Source organism: Hevea brasiliensis, chromosome 7 (assembly GCF_030052815.1).
Source record: "Hevea brasiliensis isolate MT/VB/25A 57/8 chromosome 7, ASM3005281v1, whole genome shotgun sequence".
In the NCBI taxonomy this organism is placed as follows: Eukaryota; Viridiplantae; Streptophyta; class Magnoliopsida; order Malpighiales; family Euphorbiaceae; genus Hevea; species Hevea brasiliensis.
The window spans coordinates 16,734,978-16,756,042 of NC_079499.1; the positions used below are offsets into that span (position 1 = coordinate 16,734,978).

The following is a 21,065-nucleotide window of genomic DNA, read 5'->3' on the forward strand; positions in this document are numbered from 1 at the left end:
TTATGACTGATTTCCATCAAGAAAAACGATCCTCAATCTAGTAAATAAATGAGAAAACATCCATAGTAAGATTCAAGTGTGAAATCTTAATTCCAGAATTATTTCAAATAAATTATTTCATTTTAAGTTTATCATTCTAGTGTTTAAGGTCAATAAACTTCATTCCCTAAGTATTCGATACCCTAGACAGTTAAAATTACTGTGTAGATTGGTACTTACTAATCAAATTCATCGTGGAAACAATACTATACTCATCACTTTATTACTTGTTAGCAATCTATGCACTTACGGGGTTATAAAACCAGCGAAACACCAATAGATCTTGAGAATACGCAAAAACGTCTCCTACCACCATATAAATAGGCCTTCAGCGCCTACTCAGGTATGTTTTTCTTCTACACGCATTACAAATATATTGTTTCATTGCCATCTCGAATACCATCACTGAATTGAACATCAAAGTGGCTATCAAACGACTGCCGATTCACCCATTCTGGTTTATAGGCAACCCAGGATCCGTTCTTAAGCATCCAAAGACCTAATGATCCACGACATCATCAACACCTAAATGATTTTTTTTTATTTTTATTAAAATAGTATTATGTGGTTAGCGCTGTAAGTTAATTTACCACGTCAAAATTTGTTATAGTTAAATTGTCAATTGATTATTTAATTATAATCAAAAGATATAATTTATAATTTATATATTATTAATTTATAACAAATTATTATATTTATAATTATATTTTATTGATAAAAATTGATTATAAATAATATATTATTAACAAAATTCTAATTTCATTAAACCATAAAAATGATTAGTTTAGTAATCTAAAAAAATGATTATTTTAGTTATTTTAATTATGTTTAACAATTTTGAGTTATTTGAACTGAATTGAAAATTTAAAATTTTTTTTATTAAAATAATTAAATGCCATCACTTAGTTTGATTATTTAGTTGTAATTATACTGCACCCTTAACTGTTTCTTTTTTCTGTTAATCACTAATGTAGGTTGATTATAAAAAAAAATATAAATGATAGGCGTGAAATATAATTTCACTAAAAACATGATATAATTTGTAAATACTGATAAATTTGAAGGCGGAAGAGGTAATATTGGATAAATTATAATATGCATGCCAAAAAACAGAGCAGACCGCAGTGCCCCACCGGTTTCACGCAATAAATGGGTCCACTTGGTATCAGGACAACAGTTTATTTTCCATATGAAATGATATGAAACAAGAATCAAAGGCATGAGATGAGGTCATCCATTGCCTTTATCAAGTCGCCATTGCTTCCGCAACTCTTGCGTTGAGGTTTTTATTAATTTAATTATAAAAATATAAATATTGAAAGTATAACACTCAATTAGCAACCTAAATTCGAGTTTTATATATATATATATATATATATATATATATATATATATATATATATATATATATATATACTCTCAACAAAATTAACTAATATCTTTATAAATTAATTTAATTAAATTTTAATTTAAATTATTTAAATTCATTCAAAATTTAATTATTATTATTATTATTATTATTATCCAAATGATATTAGAATTTATTTGTATTTATATATTTTAATTTATAACTTATATTAAATATGTTTTTATTAATAATTTATATTTTAAAAATTTTATAATTTTGTGAAATATGGAAAATCTTCTTATTTAAAATATAATATATATAAAATTTATAAATATTATTAAAAGTGAATATACATTTATATAATATTTAATTAAATATTTATATAAACAGTATCAAACAGATACATTCAAATATATACCATCTCCATATGAATTCCTTCGAATCATGAATCCATTGTGCTTTCTACTCCCAACCGCACGTTGCATTCATATCCGTCCTAGGACCACCTCAAATTTTTAAGAATAAATGAAAAACTATATGACATTATGAAAGTTGAAGTTTATGTTTACATATAAAATTATACTAAAAATTAATCATTATTGACTGATTGATAGACATCATCTATAAAATTATGAAATTGCATATTCAAATAAAATTAAATCAATAAAAAAAATGTACAAATTCTCCTTAATTAATTTTAGTTTTTCAAGTACTTTAACTTTAATTAAATTTTAAATTTCTTATAATCTTAAAATTATTTTTAAAATTATATGATCTATGTTTAAATAAAACTACATTAATAAAAAAAATTAAAATGTTCAATAATTTATCTTCAAATACTTCATAAAAATTGAGAGTTTTATATTTTTATTTTATTTAATTTTAACTAAAATTGAAGTAGAGACTTTTTTATTTTTTTAAAAAAAATGTAAAATTATATGTTAAACTAAAAATTATTAGTTAAAACATCGAATTCTATTTCTTAGAATTTAATACTTAATAATGTATTTGAAGGAGAGGAAGCGTGAAAAACACAAGTTTATACCATTGAATTCAAAAATTTTCACCTAGGGTCACATGCATCATGCAAGATTTATTTTTATCTATTTGATTTCAATGATAAACAACATATTAAAACTCTTTTAATATGTTTTTGGATCTGTATTTGCCATTTAAGATTTTAAAATTAATCAGATTAATTTTAGAACCCTAGATTAAATCAAGAACGATTACACTAACCTCTTGATGCACTGCAGCATGTCTGCGCCTTTGAGATTCGTCTTCAGGATACCAGATATTGTCCCTCTAGCTTATCCACACCAAGAACACCTATGGCAGCCCTTGAATAGCTTCTAAAGCTTTTTCTATTAATTAGAAAATCAAGTTCTGTCTTTTAAGAGATTAAAGATGTAAACAGGACACTAGAAACAATTTCTAGTGTTCTTAATTCAAGATATTGATGGCTAATCTCTTTGAATTGATGAGAGATGAAGAAGAATAGATGAAAAACCTCAAAGTGGCGTGACAAATGAGAGGAGTGGCTGCTGGTTGCTTTTTCTTTTCATAACAACACTTAAATAGCTAGGTTAACACATTAAACCCTTGCCACATGTCACTCTTTGATTAGCTCTAGGTTTAAGTGACCCAATCACATTGTGCCAAGCGTCAAACCTATATTTAATCTTGATTTTAATCATCTTATATGATTAAAAAACATTTGGCAAGCTTATGTGTTATGCCATGTGTCACCATCTCATGGTGCCACGTGTCACACTGTGAAATGACCAAAATGCCCATTTGTCTTAATTTTGAGTTCTTAACCCAAAATAATTATTTTCTTCTTCTAATTAATTTATATCAAATATAAATTAATTAATTAATCTCTATTAATTAATTTCTCATTAATTAAATTCATATTTAAATACTTTAAATATAAATTTAATTTATACTACACATCCAATAATCTAGATTTGGTTTCAAGTAATGCTAGGGACTTTGCAATTTAATTGCAAACCAAACCTATTTAATTAATCAATTAAACTCTTTAATTAATTAATTAAATCATATTTAAATAGGTGATAACTTGTGTATGTGTGTGACTTACTAGGCTCATCACTAATTGGCAATAAGACATGATATCAACTCTTAATATCATCAGAACTCTTTCTTACCATAAATGATTTCTCTAAATTATTTTATGAACCTCATAGACCATGGTTAACACCTAGCAAAGCATGCCATGGCCACCCAATTAGTAATAAGGTTTACCTTAAATGAACCTATAATCATATGTTACCATGCACTAGAATCTCTCTGTTACAAAATCCCAACTCAAGCTGGAGTCATGGTTTATGTCAAACTCCATTTGCTATGAATATTATGTTCTCTTTTAATTCCAGTTCTTGATTAAAAAGATTTTCTCATCAGAAACTCTTTTCTAAATAAATCTATCTGTCCTGGCCAGGAACTTGAAACATCAAGAACAATTAAATGAACATAAGATTTTATCTCTATTTACTTAGAGGAACAGATTCCATCTTGATCAACACCTACCTCCATATATAACTAGTAGGAGCCAACACATGCCCATATACCCATACACAGTACAAGTATGAAAGCAGTATCAAACTCAAACTACCTATATACAAGATAACTGTGCTATCTCAGGTCTAAAGATTATATGCATTGATATGATTTATGACAAAACATTGACAAGAGTAAACTCCATGTGCTTATTATAAGTGTCACTGGTTCGGCCTACTTATCATGTATAAGTGCCTATCATGTTTGTTATATGGCATGAGACTCACCATTCCATCTTATTTATATCTCATATAAATAACTTGGGAACAAACATGAATACAATCTTTCTGGATAAGTCATGTCCTTATTATGAAGTATCCTCGATTGTGAACCTATTTATGATACTTTGTGCTAGAAATATTGTCACTCATATTCTTAACAACTTAAGAATAATATTTCTAACAAAATATCAATGGACCTTTTCTATTACACATAAATATATTATGTAAACGGAAAAGTGGAAATGCCTTTTATTAATAAAATATGTACAAGATACATACTAAATGATATGCTCTAGGGCATACTACTAACAATCTCCCACTAGCACTAGAGCCATTCATTACAATATCTTAGACCTATCTTCTCAAGATGTCGGTCTAACTGAGTCTGTGACATAGGCTTAGTGAATGGATCAGCTGGATTTTCAGCTGATGCTATTTTCTGCATGGCTAAATCGCCTTGCCCAACTATATCTCTGATAATGTGGTAGTGCCTTTCTATGTGTTTGGATTTTGGGTGAGACCTTAGTTTCTTAGCCTGCATGACTGCTCCATTGTTGTCACAGTGTAATGGAACTGCTGACTCAATGGAAGGAACTACTGTAAGTTACATCACGAACTTTTAATCCAAGCGACTTCCTTTGCGGCATATGATGCAACAATATACTCACCTCTGTAGTGGAATGCGTAGTCGTGCTCTGTTTGGAACTCTTCCAACCGATCGCACCTCCTTTACAAATGAACACATATCCAGAGGTAGACTTTCTATCATCGATATCTGATTGGAAATCAGAATCAATATAACCATCCAATTGCAAGTCTTCCACCTCCATAAATCAAGAATAAATCCTTAGTTCTTCTCAAGTACTTAAGGATATTCTTGACAGCTATCCAGTGTTCCAAACCTGGATTGGATTGATACCTGCTAGTCAAACTAACAGCATATGCGATATCCGGCCTAGTACACAACATTGCATACATTAAACTTCCAATAGCCGAAGCATATGGAATCCTGGCCATCTTATCTCTTTCTTCAGGTGTCTTTGGAGACATCTCTTTAGAAAGATGGATACCATGTCTCACTGGTAACAATCCTCTCTTGGAATCAAGCATGTTAAACCTCTTTAACACCTTTTCCAAGTATAGACTTTGGGATAAACCAATTATTCTTTTCGCTCTATCTCTATAGATGCGAATCCCAAGAATATAGGTTGCCTCCCCTAAGTCTTTCATAGAGAATGTATTTGACAACCATACCTTTATAGTCGTCAACATACCTGTGTCATTACCCATCAACAGTATGTCATCCATATATAAGACAAGGAAAGTGATAGCACTGTCACTAACCTTCTTATATACACATGGCTCATCCTCATTTTTGATAAAACCAAAGGACTTAATGGCTTCATCAAAACGGATGTTCCAACTCCTCGAAGCTTGTTTCAACCCATAAATGGATCGCTTTGGCTTGCATACCTTGGAACCATTTTGGGATTCAAATCCCTTAGGTTGTTCCATGAAAATGTTTTCTTCAATGTATCCATTGAGAAAAGCTGTTTTGACATCCATCTGCCAAATCTCATAATCATAGTACGCAGCTATTGCTAATAAAATCCTAATTGATTTAAGCATGGCAACAGGCGAGAAAGTCTCCTCATAGTCGATTCCTTGCCTTTGGCGAAACCCTTTCGCTACTAGCCTTGCCTTATAGGTCTCTACCTTTCCATCAGGACCAATTTTCTTCTTGAAAACCCATTTGTTCCCTATAGGTACAATACCTTCAGGTGGGTCAACAAGATCCCAAACTTGATTCTTATACATGGAATCAATCTCGGATTTCATAGCTTCAATCCATTTTGAAGAGTCTATATCTGATATAGCTTCTTCATAGGTAAGTGGATCATCCCCATGATCTACTTCTTCATGAGTAGACAACTCTTGTTCTTCTTCATGAAGAAAACCATATCTCACTGGTGGGTGAGATACCACAGTTGTTCTACGAGGAACAAATTGTAGATGTTTCATCAATGGGTATAGGTTGACTAGATGGATCTATATCCATCGATGCATTGGTTGGTCAGAATTCTCCAATTCTAACTCTATTTGCTTTCCTTTGCCTCCTTCTTGGACAAATTGTTGTTCAAGAAATGTGGCATCTCTACTTATCACAACCTTTTGTGAAGTAGGCAAATAAAAATAATATCCAAAACTATCTTTTAGATATCCAACAAATCGACCTTTTACGATGGTCTCCAATTTATCGGTGTTGACTTTTTGATATAATTTGGACAACCCTAAATCTTAACATGCTTAAGACTTGGTTTTCTTCCATGCCATATCTCATAAGGTGTGGAAGAAACTGATTTTGATGGAATCCTATTCAGAATATACAAAGCTGATTCTAATGCAAATCCCTAAAAGGAGATTGGCATATCAGTATAGCTCATCATACTACGTACCATATCCAATAGGGTACGATTTCTCCTTTTAGATACACCATTTAGCTGTGGCGTTCCTGGAGGAGTCAGCTGAGAAACAATGCCATGCTCTCTCAAGTATTCATCAAATTCAGTACTCAAATATTCACCTCCACGATCTGATCGAAGAGCTTTAATACTCTTTCCTGTTTGATTTTCTACTTCAGATTTAAATTCTTTGAACTTTTCAAAGGATTCGTGTTTGTATTTCATCAAATACAAATACCCAAAACTTGATTTATCATCAGTAAAGGTAATAAAATAATGAAAGCCCCCTCTAGCCATTTCTTTAAATGGACCACATACATCACTATGTATTAGCTCCAAAATATTTTCAGCTCTTAGCCCTTGTCCAACAAAGGGTGATCTAGTCATTTTGCCCTAAAGGCAAGATTCACAAGTTGGAGTAGGCTCAGAGCCCAATGAGGATAAAATCCCCATTTTCTCCAGTTTTGCAATCCTATCTTCTGCAATATGACATAACCTTAAGTGCCAAATATATTTTGTACTTGAGTTGGTTTTCACCATGGCATTGCATTCATTTAGATTGCTATACTCTGGCTAGTGGAAACAATTTCTTACTGGTAATGGAGACACTTTCCTGTTGGTAATGGAAACACTTTTCGATTGGCAGTGGAAACACTTTCCTTTGCCTTTGTCAGCTTTGGTTTTCCTTTTCTGTTTAGCTATTTTCTTGGAAGGACCAGGAATCTGAGGTTTCTTTTTCTTATTGCCCTTCTTCTTGTTGGACTTTCCAGCATAAGAAGATGCAACCAAAGCTACCTCTTTTCCTTTATTGCCTGGCATACTCTTTTGGGTAATAACCAGCATGTTGAGTAAACTAGCTAAGGTGCATTCCTGTTTAGTCATATGAAAATTTGTCACAAAATTTCCAAAAGACTCAGGAAGGGACTGAAGGATCAAATCCGTCTGTAGTTGGAAATCCATGTTAAAGTCAAGATGTTCCAACTGCTCAATCAGCCGAATCATCTTGTGGACATGATCCCCAACATTCTGTCCCTCAGACATCCTCATACGGAATAGCTGTCTAGATATCTCATACCTAGTATTCCTGCTGTGCTCACCATACAACTCTTTTAGGTGAAGGAGGATCTCACTCGCACTCTGCATGTTCTCATGTTGCTTCTGTAACTCATTACTCATGGAAGCAAGCATGTAATACTTAGCTCTCATATCATGCTCCTTCCACTTGCCCAAAGTTTCATGTTCCTCTTGTGTGGCCTCTGGAGGTAAGGGACCAAGAACATTTGAATCTAGAACATATCCTATATGTTCAAGGTTCAAGACAAGTTTCAAATTTCTTAGCCAATCAGACAGATTAGGTCCTGTCAACCTATTGCGATCAAGTATGCTTGCAAGGATATTGGATGGTGGTGGTTGTTTTGTGCTCATTATTATCAGAAAATTAATTGCAGAAATAACCAGATTAATTAGTAAATGTATCATGTAATTAACCAAATATGATTATGGTCTTTTAATCAAATTGGTCCTCCCACTAACTTAGCGAATCCTACACTTCCAAAGTAGAAAACGGAAATCCTAGTTGGATGGATTTCTAGTGGGTGATTGAATTCTTATAATTCTATTGATCATCCTCAGGTACATCCATTATTGGAATTACAATAAACTATAAGTGAGCAACTCCTTGCCCATCACATCTCATGTGAGGTTCAATCCTTTACCTAGCCCCTAATGCTCAAAATCTCAGGTACATCCATTATTGACTTATCTTGCATTAGTTAAGTTGATCCCATTGAGCCAGTAATTATGCAAATAATTTTAATGTCCTCAGGTACATCCAATATTGGCCACTAAACCATTTACATATTTACAACATCTCATGCTTAACAATTATTCTTAAGAAAATCTCTTAAATAAATTGCATCTTATGCAACTATTTAAAATTTCTTAAAATAATTGCCCCAATGGAGGGCCTATGTTATAATTACTTTAATTATAGCATTTCCAACTTAATCATTTGTTTGGAAGATTTTATGGTCATTCTAATTACTATTAAGGTCTCACTTTGCACATTATCCATTTAGCATGCATATATCATATAATTGCATACATTCCCATAAATCTCATGTATTCATAAATAAGCAGTAAATACGGTATGATCATGGACTTTCTAAGGGATTCAATTCTGAGCCACCAAGAATTGAATCAGGGCATTCCTAGGTGCATTTCATTCATTCATTCATTTTACAAGAGTTGCTGAAGGAGTACATAATCAACACTTGATCTTGAATTCCTCCCACTGGTCCCACCAATGCTCTTGACCTCCTTGAACTTCTTGCAATCCAATAATACATGGTAATCCTTGGCATACCAAGGCGAATTTACAAGAACTTAAATAAATGAAATTACAACCCTGAAATTATTACAAACTTAATAATACATGCCCAAAATAAATTAAAATAAATTAATTAATTTACAATACCAAAGAAACATAAAAGAAATAAATCCAATCACATTAGTCTTTTATAGTCCATGATCATCCATCATGCATATCACTATTTAACAATTAAATAAAACATACATACTTAAATTAAATTGAATATCTCATATTCAACTTAAAAATCCAGATTTGAATATGATTCAAATAAATTTAAAAATTCAGATTTGAATCTCATTCAAACAAATTTAAAAATTCAGATTTGAATCACATTCAAACAACTTTAAAAATTCAGATTTGAATCACATTCAAACATTTTTTTAAAAATCAGATTTGAATCACATTCAAATATTTTTTTAAAAATCAGATCTGAATTTTATTCAATCAATTTTAAAAAATCAGATTTAAATATGATTCAAACAAATTTAAAAATTCAGATTTGAATCACATTCAAACAACTTTTAAAATTCAGATTTGAATCACATTCAAACAATTTTTAAAATTCTGATTTGAATCATAATTTAATTGTGTGATAAAAATTCTAAGTAAACAATTTAATTAGACATAAAATGGATCTTAAATCATACAAAAATTGCACATTCACCATCCATTTACCTTTGCACACCATTGTGATTCATCAACCATGCGCACCATGGTGTTCATCATTTGTGCCGCCACTTTGACTTTGCAACCAGCAATAAACTTTTGATCTCATGATCAAACACACAATTAAATCATATAATCATCAATCTAAATGGCAAATATAGTGGCTCTGATACCAATTGAAGGAGCGGAAGCGTGAAAAACACAAGTTTATACCATTGAATTCAAAAATTTTCACCTAGGGTCACATGCACCATGCAAGATTTATTTTTATCTATTTGATTTCAATGATAAACAACATATTAAAACTCTTTTAATATGTTTTTGGATCTGTATTTGCCATTTAAGATTTTAAAATTAATCAGATTAATTTTAGAACCCTAGATTAAATCAAGAACGATTACACTAACCTCTTGATGCACTGCAGCGTGTCTGCGCCTTTGAGATTCGTCTTCAGGACACCAGATGTTGTCCCTCTAGCTTATCCACACCAAGAACACCTATGGCAGCCCTTGAATAGCTTCTAAAACTTTTTCTATTAATTAGAAAATCAAGTTCTGCCTTTTAAGAGATTAAAGATGTAAACAGGACACTAGAAACAATTTCTAGTGTTCTTAATTCAAGAGATTGATGGCTAATCTCTTTGAATTGATGAGAGATGAAGAAGAATAGATGAAAAACCTCAAAGTGGCGTGACAAATGAGAGGAGTGGCTGCTGGTTGCTTTTTCTTTTCATAACAACACTTAAATAGCTAGGTTAACACATTAAACCCTTGTCACATGTCACCCTTTGATTAGCTCTAGGTTTAAGTGACCCAATCACATTGTGCCAAGCGTCAAACCTATATTTAATCTTGATTTTAATCATCTTACATGATTAAAAAACATTTGGCAAGCTTATGTGTTATGCCATGTGTCACCATCTCATGGTGCCACGTGTCACACTGTGAAATGACCAAAATGCCCATTTGTCTTAATTTTGAGTTCTTAACCCAAAATAATTATTTTCTTCTTCTAATTAATTTATATCAAATATAAATTAATTAATTAATCTCTATTAATTAATTTCTCATTAATTAAATTCATATTTAAATACTTTAAATATAAATTTAATTTATACTACACATCCAATAATCTAGATTTGGTTTCAAGTAATGCTAGGGACTTTGCAATTTAATTGCAAACCAAACCTATTTAATTAATCAATTAAACTCTTTAATTAATTAATTAAATCATATTTAAATAGGTGATAACTTGTGTATGTGTGTGACTTACTAGGCTCATCACTAATTGGCAATGAGACATGATATCAACTCTTAATATCATCAGAACTCTTTCTTACCATAAATGATTTCTCTAAATCATTTTATGAACCTCATAGACCATGGTTAACACCTAGCATAGCATGCCATGGCCACCCAATTAGTAATAAGGTTTACCTTAAATGAACCTATAATCATATGTTACCATGCACTAGAATCTCTGTTACAAAATCCCAACTCAAGCCGAGTCATGGTTTATGTCAAACTCCATTTGCTATGAATATTATGTTCTCTTTTAATTCAGTTCTTGATTAAAAGATTTTCTCATCGTAAACTTTTTCGAATAAATCTATCTGTCTGCCGGAACTTGAAACATCAAGAACAATTAAATGAACATAGGATTTTATCTCTATTTACTTAGAGGAACAGATTCCATCTTGATCAACACCTACCTCCATATATAACTAGTAGGAGCCAACACATGCCCATATACCCATACACAGTACAAGTATGAAAGCGATCAAACTCAAACTACCTATATACAAGATAACTGTGCTATCTCAGGTCTAAAGATTATATGCACTGATATGATTTATGACAAAACATTGACAAGAGTAAACTCCATGTGCTTGTCATAAGTGTCACTGGTTCGGCCTACTTATCATGTATAAGTGCCTATCATTTTGTTATATGGCATGAGACTCACCATTCCATCTTATTTATATCTCATATAAATAACTTGGGAACAAACATGAATACAATCTTTCTGGATAAGTCATGTCCTTATTATGAAGTATCCTCGATTGTGAACCTATTTATGATACTTTGTGCTAGAAATATTGTCACTCATATTCTTAACAACTTAAGAATAATATTTCTAACAAAATATCAATGGACATTTTCTATTACACATAAATATATTATGTAAACAGAAAAGTGGAAATGCCTTTTATTAATAAAATATGTACAAGATACATACTAAATGATATGCTCTAGGGCATACTACTAACAGTATTTACATATAATGTTTTATTTTGAAAATTTTTTTAAAAACACAAAGCACTATGAATTTGACTTGCTCAATTTAATAAGAAAACACTAAATTTCTTTTGTCAATTTGTAATTTTATTCTAATATTTTAATTTTAATTTTGGTATCTTAACGTTTGATATTAGATATAATTGTGTTTAATTTCTAAAATTAAATTTGTAATTTTATTCTAATATTTTAATTTTAATTTTGGTATCATAACGTTTGATATTAGATATAATTGTGTTTAATTTCTAAAATTAAATTTGTAATTTAACATAAAAGCCAAACATTTTCAGTAATTTGTAATTATAGATAAATTTTTAAATTTTGAATAAAATTAATCTCAATTGTGGATATTGGGTACAGTTTGAGTCAAAATCTAAAATTGATTTGGGAAAATTTAAATTTTGTTCATTAAACTTACTTATAATTATAGTGACCAAACTTATAATTATAGTAAGCAAACGCTTTAAAAATATTTTATACTTTAATAATTAAGTTAATTGATTATTTTAAAAATTATGATCATATTAATTAAAATAATAATATTAGCTCATTTAATATATATATATAGAGAGAGAGAGAGAGAGGATTTGAGTAATAAGATTTAAAGTTTACAATGTTTGACTACTATAATTGTAAATTTAATAGATAAAATTTAAATTTCTCTCAATCCATTTTGTATTTTGTCTATAATTTTCAAAAGTTTGAATTTATTATCCAAATTAAAATATTTAGATATAATTACAAATTAAGCAAATGTTTAATTTTTATGTTCAATTGCAAAATTAATTTTAAAAATCAAATACAATTACATTCAATATCAAATGATAGAATATTAAAACTAAAATTCAAACATTAGAACAAAATTATAAAAAGATTTATTTATTTATTTATTTATTTTACAATTGTCCATTTGAATTCATTAAACTTGTAAACTACAAAATAAATTGGGGGGATATATATGCATAAATTAACCAAACCCACAGGTAAATAACTCCTAAATGAGATGGGTATAAATATAATATCGAGAGGAGATATATATGATGAAATATATACATAAAATAAATAATTATTATCTATTTTTTTATTTTAATGAATTTAATATTTAATTCTTTTATTTAAGAAAATATATTTTAATACTTCTTATATTTTTATTTCATTTAATCGTTAATCTCTTTATTTATTTTATGCGTTGTTTTAAATTTTATTTATTTTATAATTAAAAAAATATAATTATGTAGTCCTTTTATTTTATAATTATTTAATTTTAATAATAATAATAATAATAATAATAATAATAATTTCTCTCTTTAAATATATTAATTGATAAAAAATTTTATTTAAACTAAACAGGAAATTAAAAAATTAAAAGAAGTAAAAGAATAATTAATTAATATATTTTTTAAAATAAAAAAAAATAATTAATTTTATAATTTTTTTTTAAATTCATTTATTGGTGTCTCGGTCATTATAATTTGGGTCTACTTTGGCAGTGTCATGTTCTACCTACCGTGTTTTGTAGAAAAGTAAAATGAAAGGCTAACAACGATATAATATTACGAAAATATTAGGCTGAAACGTAATAGTTATTAATTTATTATTATTAAAATGCAAGCTTTTGCCAGACAATTACCAGACACAATAAAAGGGCGAGGTTGAGAAAGAATCATTCCTTGCTTGAGCTTGCAAGACTGTTTTGCGCTTTAATACCCTTCTGGGTATGTGAGCTATGCCTGTTCCTGTTGTGTTCAAATCTTATATGTTACGGTACGGACTCTTTAACTGTGCAACACTTTTCCCCATGTTAGGGAGAAATTATATATCACGATGGTAAGCTTCGTCCTGTGCTCACTCCGCCAGCTCTCCTCTTTCTTTCTTCGCCCTCTACATGTTCCTTGTTCCATTTAGTTTACACTTGCATGTGGGTTTTCTTTCTATATTTGAATACTGGTTTTCCAACTTATTATTATAGGTTAATCTTTTGTTCTCATTATTGAGTTATCATATTGCTTCTCTTTTTGGGTCTTTTCTCATTCTTCTTGTGATATTGATAGTAGAAGTTTAGTTGGTTTGACCTGGATTATGTAGACTAGATTTATTTTTTTATAATTACTTACGGGTGCTTGTATTGTTCAGGAGCAAATTGCTTGATTCCAAGCTTTTCTACACATGGACATGTTGCTGATTATTGGGTCTGACCATAGGCTACGCATGGCAAGAATACAGTTGTTATTCATTTTTTGTATTATTTGTTTGCCAATGGAAGTCATCGGTAAGACTGGAAATGCCAGTGCTTCTTCACCGAGACCTAGTGTTGTGAATATTGGAGCTCTATTTACTATTAATTCTGTAATTGGGAGAGCAGCTAAGCCAGCAATTGAAGCTGCAGTTGATGATGTAAACTCAGATTCCAGTATTCTTCAAGGGACAAAGCTGAATCTTACTATACTTGACACTAATTGCAGTGGATTTATTGGAACCATGGAAGGTATTTCTGTGAAACTCTGACAGTACAATTTGTTTAGAATCACCTTTTTCCTAGGCTTCTTTTCTGCATTTATCTATTTGTTTTAGGTGTTTGAAAACCAGAATGTTCTTCTGGCCATTGAATCTGTCAAACACAAAACGGTTTTAAAGAGATTCTTTCAGTTTCTGAATTTGGGATTTCATATTTCAAATCCTGCATTGATGTTTTGATTGTGGTCCCTATTTCCATTTCCCCCTATAGTTTGTGTACAAGCATTATGTCCCTAACTGGCTTTACACTTGCAGCTTCCATAAATGTAATATCATTTTGACAGCATTTTGAGTTTGCTTATACCGTAGCTCAATCATTGTAGTTCTCCGTTATTGCATCATTTTTAGTATTACCTTAGAACCATTTATTAGGAATTTTTATTAGATAATTATTCTGTGCTAGACAATTAGTTTGGTTTATATAAGTTCTCCCAGCTTGAATGTAGTTCTGCTTTATATGCCTGACAAAATCCTCTTTTTCTTCTGATATTCAAGACATGAAATTTTTTAATTACAAAATGAAGCATATGAATACTAAAGTCCATGCCTAATGGTAGATTTGTGTGTTATTTAGTTTCAGAGTTAGGACTATTCAAGCATATCTAGCCTAATTATTGTACAGAGGTTTGTATCAAATAATTGCTATCCCTGCTAATGAGCATCTATATGGAATGGTATCTTAATGAGAGAGGAATAAAGTGGGTTCATGTGCATAATCCCCATCCTCTGCCTCCTCACTGAAAAGATTGTAAAGATGAAAGATTTTGACGGAAGTGTCTCTGCCATGTAGCTTTGCAGCTGGTGGAAAATGATGTGGTTGCAGCAATTGGCCCTCAATCATCTGGAATAGCTCATGTCATCTCTCATGTTGTTAATGAACTTCATGTACCGCTTTTATCGTTTGGAGCAACAGACCCGACGCTTTCTGCACTTCAGTATCCATATTTCCTCCGCACTACACAAAGTGACTATTTCCAGATGCTTGCAATCGCCGATCTGGTTGCATATTTTGGATGGAGGGAGGTAATTGCCATCTTTGTAGATGATGATTATGGGAGAAATGGCATATCTGCATTGGGTGATGCCCTGGCAAAGAAGCGCTGTAAGATCTCTTACAAGGCTGCCTTCACCCCTGGAGCACCCAAGAGTGCAATCAATGACTTGTTAGTTGGAGTAAACCTGATGGAATCCCGGGTGTATGTTGTCCATGTAAATCCTGATTCTGGTTTGCAAATTTTTGCTGTTGCCCACAGTCTTGGGATGATGAGCAAGGGCTATGTTTGGATTGCTACAGATTGGCTTCCTTCTCTTTTAGATTCAGTAGATCCACTTGATATTGACACAATGAATCTCTTACAAGGGGTTGTTGCTCTTCGCCATTACACTCCAGATACTGATATGAAGAAAAGGTTTTTGTCAAAGTGGAACGGCCTAAAGAATAAGGATACTAGGGGACCTGCTGGGTTCAATTCTTATGCTCTCTATGCTTATGATTCAGTATGGTTAGCTGCCCGAGCTCTAGATGCTTTTTTCAATGAAGGTGGAAATGCATCTTTCTCTGATGACCCAAAGTTGCATGACAGAAATGGAAGCTCATTGCACTTGTCATTACTCCGTGTTTTCGATGGAGGTCAACAGTATCTCCAGACACTTCTTAGGATGAACTTCACAGGTCTCAGTGGTCAAATCCAGTTTGATCAGGATAAGAATTTAGCTCATCCAGCATATGATGTTATTAATATTGGTGGGACAGGATCCCGCAGGATTGGCTATTGGTCAAATCATTCTGGTCTTTCAATTGTTCCTCCAGAGACCTTATATGGGAAGCCTTCCAATACTTCTACCAGCAACCAACATCTTTACACCACAATATGGCCAGGTGAAAATCCAGACATTCCTAGAGGATGGGTATTTCCCAACAACGGGAAGCCACTGCGTATAGCAGTACCCAATCGAGCAAGTTATAAAGAATTTGTGGCTAAGGACAAAAACCCTCCAGGGGTTAGAGGATATTGTATTGATGTGTTTGAAGCTGCCATAAACTTGCTGCCATATCCTGTCCCACGCACATATATGCTATATGGAGATGGAAAGAGAAACCCTGTATACAATGAACTTGTCAATGCAGTTTCTCAAAATGTGCGTATCTGGCTTTAATTTGTAACTTTATTGGGTTGTAAGCAACTTTAATTTGTTTAAGGGTTCAGAAACCAGCTTTTGGTGTTCACATTCAATTGGTTATCCTGATTAGTTCTCTTCCTTTTTCAGGATTATGATGCAGCTGTGGGAGATGTTACAATAGTTACAAATAGAACAAGAATTGTGGATTTTACACAGCCCTACATGGAATCAGGACTTGTTGTAGTTGCTGCTGTCAAGGAAGAAAAGTCTAGCCCTTGGGCATTCCTCAAGCCATTTACTGTGCAAATGTGGTGTGTCACTGGTGCCTTCTTTCTTTTTGTGGGTGCTGTTGTCTGGATTCTTGAGCACCGGATTAATCATGAATTTCGTGGTCCACCAAGCCAACAGCTTATCACAATATTCTGGTTAGTATTCTGTTTAACTCGTTGAAATTTCTCCTACTAAAATAAAGAACACATTTGTCAGTGCACTTAGGCAATATGCCTGCTTATTACATAGCTGCCTCAAGATGTCCTAGATACCACATGAAGCTTAACAAACAAATTAAAGTATATGCATAAAATTCTTTGTTATGGCTTATGCGTATTTCATATACTATATATGAATGGTCAGCGTGGCAATAGATAAAGGTTCAAGAAAGCATTTATTCTGATGGACAGACCAGTAAAACTATATGCATGACAATGTATAAGTTCTAACAAATTTGACTACAATGTATATTAGGTGACTCTGATTTGAGCTTTTTAGTTTGAGTGGCCTGGACATGGTATTCATTAGTTAATTGATTGAGGCGGTTTTGTACTTGCCCATGCTTCAAGAACCATGGGCTTTCCATGACGGAATGTGTTAGAGATAGTTAGAGTTATTAAAAGGCTTTTGAATTCATTTTCATTTGCATATGTAAAAGTTTGAAGACTGGTGAGGCTGCTTTTGAATGGATACAAAGTACAAGTTAAAATTATCATATGGAAAAGAGGGGGAAAAAAGGCAACATGATATTTAGTAAACATAGTAACTTTTATCATCAATAAAACATGTTAGTATAAACTTTAACATCAAGTGTCTGGTGATGCTGGTTGTTGGAAAAGTGCTTTGAAAACCTGTATTTGTTGTAGTGTTTGCTTGTTGTTTCTTTTTATTTTTTATAAAGGACTATGTCTGTGCATGTTCAAATGATTGGCCATGAATAATCTTTTTTTTTTTTTGAGACATATTAGTGCAGTTGAACATATTAATATATAACATAAATTAAAATATAGAAAAATATAAATTGTTAAAAAATATTTATAAATTTTTTGGTTAGCACAAAAACTCACATGTTAAACACCATTTATTATCGTGTGCAACACAAGTAAATGATGACTTGTTAATTAAAGTTTAGTACAAGGTGGAAGTGGGTGTGGAGATAGTTAGAGGGTGTCATGAAAGAGATAGTTAGAGCCATTAAATGAAGCCTTTGTTATCAGTTAACATTTCAGCACAAAGGAGAAGTAGGTTTGTGCTTGTCCAAACTTCAAGTCTAGAAAACTTTTGCATGAGGGAGTGTGTTAGAGATAGTTAGAGATGTTAAACCCAGCCTTGGACCCTCACCTGCAAGCTTAGTTGTTTGGCAAGCTCAGAATCTGTCTCAGCTGTTGTGAAATGTTTGTTCAAGTGCCTCCTTCCTAGCAAGCTCAGTTGTTTCGCCTTATGCACTCTTGTTTTGCAAATGTTAGTGTGCTTCTAACTGAGAGTTGTTCCAATCTTGCAGGTTTAGTTTCTCAACAATGTTCTTCTCCCACAGTAAGTGAACTATGCCTAATCTGTCTAATCTGTCATGCTATCTTTATTTCATTTACTTTTTAACATCCTCTGCTACTTGGACATAATGTAGGAGAGAACACTGCAAGCACACTGGGACGTATGGTACTGATCATATGGCTATTTGTTGTGTTGATTATCAATTCAAGCTATACAGCCAGTTTGACATCAATCCTCACAGTTCAGCAGTTAACATCACGGATTGAAGGGATTGACAGTTTGATCTCAAGTACTGAACCAATTGGAGTTCAAGATGGGTCATTTACATGGAACTACTTGGTTGAAGAGCTCAACATAGCAGAATCAAGGCTTGTAAAATTGAAAAACCAAGATGAATATTTTTCCGCCCTTAAACGTGGACCAACAGCTGGTGGGGTGGCTGCCATTGTTGATGAACTTCCTTACATTGAGCTCTTCTTGTCCAACACCGACTGTGCATTCAGGACAGTGGGACAGGAATTCACAAAAAGCGGATGGGGATTTGTGAGTATCAACTTTTGTTTTGTCATTCTAAGCTTGAATGAATAATTTCTGTTCAATTATGGTGACTTTGACCAGCAAGGATACGCCAATGTGCATATTGGCATGGAAGTGGTTTATTTTAGCCAAAATCTGGTATCTCCTCAAAAGAAATTTATCAGATTATGATGATTTTAGTGGATATACCATTACCATTGCAAATTAGTAACTATTCTAGATTGTAAGGAATTAAAATGACTGGCTATTTTAAAATGAAATTATCATTTTACATAATTAGATGGCTAGGTGTCAAGTTCTAGTACTCCTTTAAATGACTGTCTTGGTTCACAATCCCTGCCTCCTAAAATGGAAAAAGAAGAACATTTATTTTATTTTTCATGCATGTTTTGTCCCTGTTTACAACATATTTGAACAAAATCCGTCTACTATATTAGGAATTTTCTGAGGAATACATTGCTTGGAATTTCTATTAAGTGCAGTGGTAGGTCCTATGCTTTACATGAGTTAGAATACTTAGAATTATTTTCATACCTTAGGAGTTTTCAACCTTGAAGGTATTTTTATAACGCATACCCAACCTCTTATTAGACCTTCAATGTTATTTCCACCATTTACCGAAGTTATCTGCTGCCAAAAAAAAACTATGTCAGAAGTTCTTAGTATGGTTAAGGTTCTGAATAATGCAGTAATTAGTAGAGCAGTTCCACCTTTTGTAGCACATCCATATTAAATTTTGAGATGTCTGTGGTAAAATCCTATGTGGTTCGGAAAATTTCTCGAGGAAACTTACTCTCCTATTATTTTGGTCTCAGGCATTTCAGAAGGACTCCCCTCTTGCAGTCGACTTGTCCACTGCCATCCTTCAACTCTCTGAAAATGGTGATCTCCAAAAAATTCATAACAAATGGCTGACACATGCAGAGTGCTCTATGCAAATCAATGAAGTTGATGAAAACCGACTCTCCTTGAGCAGCTTCTGGGGTTTGTTCTTGATATGTGGCTTTGCTTGCTTCATTGCTCTTACTATATTCTTCTTTAGGGTACTTTGTCAGTACCGTAAATTTGCTCAGGACGATGGTGAAGTTAGGGAGGTGGAGGAGATTCAGCGGGCAAGACCTAGACGCTCGCTGTGCTCCTTCAAAGATCTCATTGATTTTGCTGATAGGAAAGAAGAAGAGATTAAGGAGATGCTTAGGCGAAAGGGTAGTGATAGCAAGAGACAAGCTAGCCCCAGCACAGAAGAGACAAGCTAGCCCCAGCACAGAGGAACGTTCACCTGCATAGAAGAAGAAGATTTTCAATTTTCTTTTTTTTCATTGTTGAATTCAGAAACCATGAAATCAAACACCATTCTCATATCTTGTGATGTAGAAAAAATAGGGAGCAAGAATGATGTTAAAAAGCGAAAAGATATGTTAGTTGTAGTGCATTTTGTATCATAAAAGCATGTTTTGTATACCTCTATAAAAGCAAAAATTTGCCCTTTTTCTCAGCTAATGAGTACAGCTTTTCAGGATATAGGGGATAGGATTCCTTTTTTAGTGAAATCTATCATATTTCTCATACCATTATGAAATCTTTGCTGGTGGATCGAAATTTTTAAATATAAACTTCTAAATTTTATTCTTAAAAATTTTCATGTACTGAACAAAAACTTGTTGGCAATTATTATGGTATATTATTCATATTCTAATTTCTATCGGTTTTGATTTTGGCTTTGAGTCAATTTCAATTAAGAACCGTTGAGAATTAATTTAATAAAATGGATTAAAAAGAAAAAAAAAAGAAAGAAAAACATTGATTTTGACTCTTAAATTATTAATTAAAAGTCAAATAAACTTTTAAACTATTTATGGGTCTAAACAAACCTCTCATGTCTTGATTTAAGCTAAATAAGATAAAAATTAACAGTATTAAAATATTAGTAAACTAGATTTTGTCTTTAAGGTGCGTTACACATTATTTGTGCCTATTATATGTATTCGAGATTTAATTTATTTTATATATAATTTTTAAAAATTTTTCTTATATGATGTAATATATTACCATAATATCAAATTACAGTAATTGTGTTTTCTGTATTGTCCATCCTTTTTGGATGTTTTTCTTGGTTGCTGTTTTAGAATTTAGATTAGAGTTATA

General features: G+C 32.0%; 1 protein-coding gene across 4 annotated transcripts; it reads left to right on the plus strand.

The window, feature by feature from the left end:
- The first annotated feature begins 13,601 nt into the window (after positions 1–13,601).
- LOC110654902 (glutamate receptor 3.4) lies at positions 13,602–20,415 on the plus strand. Of its 4 annotated transcripts, none has more exons than XM_021811027.2 (7): positions 13,602–13,751; positions 14,121–14,472; positions 15,292–16,640; positions 16,770–17,047; positions 18,394–18,425; positions 18,517–18,926; positions 19,736–20,415. In XM_021811027.2, the coding sequence occupies exons 2-7, from the start codon at positions 14,154–14,156 to the stop codon at positions 20,174–20,176; spliced, it is 2,829 nt and encodes a 942-aa protein (XP_021666719.2). In that variant the 5' UTR covers positions 13,602–13,751; positions 14,121–14,153; the 3' UTR covers positions 20,177–20,415. The 4 variants fall into 4 exon arrangements, with proteins under 4 accessions (XP_021666719.2, XP_058006021.1, XP_021666717.2 ...); XM_021811025.2 differs by having other exon boundaries at positions 13,609–13,814; XM_021811028.2 differs by lacking the exon at positions 13,602–13,751 and adding an exon at positions 13,819–13,905.
- The last annotated feature ends 650 nt before the right edge of the window (positions 20,416–21,065 follow it).

Excerpts from the sequence above, each read along its gene's own strand:
- LOC110654902 (XM_021811027.2), top strand. The coding sequence starts at position 14,154 with ATGGACATGTTGCTGATTATTGGGTCTGACCATAGGCTACGCATGGCA. Across the intron at positions 16,641-16,769 it reads TCAATGCAGTTTCTCAAAAT|GATTATGATGCAGCTGTGGG; the intron begins GTGCGTATCTGG and ends TTCCTTTTTCAG. Across the intron at positions 18,927-19,735 it reads CAAAAAGCGGATGGGGATTT|GCATTTCAGAAGGACTCCCC; the intron begins GTGAGTATCAAC and ends TTTTGGTCTCAG.